This window comes from Poecilia latipinna, unplaced genomic scaffold (assembly GCF_001443285.1).
Source record: "Poecilia latipinna isolate Pla-1442-1.1 unplaced genomic scaffold, P_latipinna-1.0 Scaffold997, whole genome shotgun sequence".
NCBI classification, from domain to species: domain Eukaryota; kingdom Metazoa; phylum Chordata; class Actinopteri; order Cyprinodontiformes; family Poeciliidae; genus Poecilia; species Poecilia latipinna.
In genome coordinates, this window is record NW_015113613.1 from 47,060 (window position 1) to 50,201 (window position 3,142).

Sequence of the window (3,142 nt, forward strand, 5' to 3'; positions counted from 1 at the left end):
TGTGTGACTATGAGTGTTGCCCCCTAGTGGCTGACCTGGGCAGCACGCCCCCTTCTGGCCACATTTTCTTCAGCTGATATAGGAGGAAGAATCATCATCATCATCTGGACTTCCTCTAATGATCTGTTGATGGTTCTGTTTGGTTCTGCAGGTTTCTGGTGGAACCGTTTCGGACCTGCTGGCGGCTCTCCGGTCGGCAGGCGGCTGCAGAGCGCTGAGCATCCTGGAGGGGGCGCTGCACCAGAACCCGGACATGGCAGAGGAGGTCCAGAACCCTCCGGTCCAGAACCTGAAGGCGGACCTTGGGAACGACAGCGGCGTCTGCGACAGCGGGGTGGAGCTCTCCACGGCGTAGCGCTCTGATTGGCCAGCATCCTCAGCCTCCTCTTCATCACTCAAAGATTCTCATCTATTTTAAGGAACTGCTGACACAACTGGACCGGGACCGGACCAGGCCGGGTCAAACCGGACCGGACCAGGCCGGCTCGAACCGGACCGGATCGAACCGGACCAGACTGCTGAACTCTGATCTCTACTGACAGGAAAGAAAAGCTTCTTCCTGTTTCTTCCCAGAACCGATGGTGCTACAAACCCTGACCGGGTCCGAACAGGTTGGAACCTCCCTGCTCCAATTGGATCAGAACCGCCTTCATTTGGATGAGAACCACATGATCAGCAGGGAGTCACAGCATCTGGACGCTCATTAGAACATTCTGGACCTGGTTCTGCTGGTCCAGATTCAAACCCAGAACCAGGACAACGGAACCAGAACCAGAGGGGATTATTCTCCTGCTTCCATCTGAAACCTCCAGATTCAGTGTTGGATGTCGTTAATCTGAACCATCGGTCTGAAACCTGGATTAACAGTAAAACCAGCAAATTAATTCACTTAGAATAACTGACGCAGGTTTTTAGTGTAAATTTCCATTGAAATTATCTGGTTGGAATCCATTTTTGTTTTGACATCATTTTCCTTCCTACAGAAAAAAAAATTGTGCTCAATTTTCTTTATTTAAAGCCCTAAAAATAGAAATAAAACGGCGGTCCTTCAAAAATTAGAATATAATTTTTTTTTTTAAAAACTAACATTTGTGGCCTGAGCTAAAACATCTTCATCATCATCACACTGAGATGTTCTTCATCATCAGAACCAGAACCGGCTGTTCTGGACCTGTGGACCGGTTTCATGTTTTCTGACTCCAGAATGTTCTGCCGAGCTTCTCTGCAGCCCGAACGTTCCTCCGCGGACCGGATGCTGGACCGGATTGTGGATCGGGTCATGGACCCTCAGGACCACCTTCTCCTCTCTGCATGTATTAGGATTCATTTCTGAACAGATTCAGTTCTTTTTCATGAACTGAACTTCTGGTTTCTTCCAGGATAAAGGAAAAAAAAAAAAAACACAGGGGATTGTGGGAAATGTAGTCCAGGTGTTGGCGTCCCTGTTTCCGCATATTTATGTCCCGCCTGCGCTGTACAGTTCATCATCATCCTCTGTAACTGGTTGTTCATTTTTTTAAATAAAAGGTTTTTTTATATTTTGAGGCTGATTCGGTTTTATTTACCTGACCAGAACCGACCGGACCCGTCTGCCGGACATGAAATGAAACCAGAACCAGTTTCCATTTGTTCATCTTTATTGAGAAAAACCGTCACAGCGCGATTAGTTGATCGGTTAGCCGCCGGGACCGGAACCAGATCCGGATCGCCTTCCAGTGCAAAAAGTAAAACCAGGAGAACGGATTGGATGATGAACTAACGGCTCTCCTCTAAAGACACAAAACTAGGAACTGAAACAGCTTTTCTCTTTTAAAAACGGACACGGAGTTCTGAGCAGCACAGGAACCAATCACTGACATGCATGAAGGGGCGGTGCCGGCCGGTTCTGCTAGGCCGTGCCGGTCCGGTCCACTCTGAGGCTGCGACTCGTGTCTCCAGCAGACGGACAGACGGGGGTGGGAGGGAACAGCATCACAGTTCAGGATGAGACGAACGGAAACATGAACAAACTGCAGGGAAAGGTGGGCAGAGGGGCGTGGCCAGGCCAGACATGGCCAGGTCCAGCGGGTCACATGGCGTATTTCTGGGTCCAGTCCTGAGCTGTCTTGTTGTACCTGCAGGAGACGAAACAGACGGCGTCAAAGTCAAGGTCTAGGGAGAAGAGGAAGAGGTTCTGAGAAAAAGGATTGAACATGCTTCTCAGTTCATTATGTTACTGCTGCTATATTCATAGAAAGTTCAGTGGAAGGAAAAAAGTGCTGGAGCAGTTTCACAATCCTTGACAGGAAGGTGAAACAGAATCAGTTCAGGAATCTGGTGGAGCTTCACTAGGAGTCAGAACATCCAGAGTCACTGGGCTGCTAGCACCCTGGCTACTAGCGAAGGGGTTGCTGGCAAACTGCATACTATCGCCTTGCTTGCTAGCAATGTGTATGCTAATGAGTCAATAGATTCCATCTGAACAGCATAAATTACAAGTTTAAAAGTGAAAGTAGTTCTCAAAAATTGGAATCTGCTGCAGTGGTTCTGGTTCTGATTGGATCTCATTGAGAAGTTCTGCTTCAGCTTCACAATGGAACCAAGTTTCATCAGGTGTTAGCATCAGGCTAACTGAACTTTGATAGGAACTAGAGAAACAGTTTTAACAACTGGCTGTGTGTGTGTGGGTGTGTGTGTGTGTGTGTGTGTGTGTGCGTGTGCATGCGCGGCAACCCACCTGACGGGGTCTGTTTTGTAGATGCGGGCGATCTCTGGTACTAGCGGGTCGTCAGGATTCGGGTCACATAACAGAGAACAAATGGACAAAAGAACTGCAGAGAGAAAACAGAGACCCAGTTTGGATCAGAACCACTGCCATTTGAACCAGCAGAACCTCCCTGACTGATGCTAGCTGCAGTTATCAGCACCACCTGCTGCTCAACATTCACCAACAAAACATCAACCATCCTGATTCTGATTTATTCCTGGGAATGATTTACACATTTCTGCTGTTTTTCTTCCCGTCTTTGTCTGTGATGCTCCACCCCGCATAAAATTTAACTAGGTTGTTAAACTGTATTTATTTTTTTCTCCTAATTGGGGCCTGCCAGCAATGCATAGGGAGAGCAGTGACTGACCTGCAAAGCAGGTCAGACACTGCCTC

General features: G+C 48.1%; 2 protein-coding genes across 2 annotated transcripts in view; one reads left to right on the forward strand and one right to left on the reverse strand.

The window, feature by feature from the left end:
* nfkb1 (nuclear factor of kappa light polypeptide gene enhancer in B-cells 1) overlaps nt 1-546 on the forward strand; it is a 24,981-nt gene extending 24,435 nt beyond the window's left edge. Inside the window, 2 exon segments of the mRNA XM_015050533.1 lie at nt 152-295; nt 297-546. Of these exon segments, the coding sequence (XP_014906019.1) occupies nt 152-295; nt 297-539 (387 nt within the window). The 3' untranslated portion in view covers nt 540-546.
* A 1,073-nt stretch (nt 547-1,619) lies between these two features.
* Nucleotides 1,620-3,142, reverse strand: part of ube2d2l (ubiquitin-conjugating enzyme E2D 2 (UBC4/5 homolog, yeast), like) — a 9,218-nt gene continuing 7,695 nt past the window's right edge. The window contains exons 6-7 of the mRNA XM_015050527.1: nt 2,717-2,810; nt 1,620-2,114 (exon numbers count right to left, since the gene is read on the reverse strand). Coding sequence (XP_014906013.1) covers nt 2,069-2,114; nt 2,717-2,810 — 140 coding nt within the window. The 3' untranslated portion in view covers nt 1,620-2,068. The remainder of the gene's footprint in view (nt 2,115-2,716; nt 2,811-3,142) is intronic.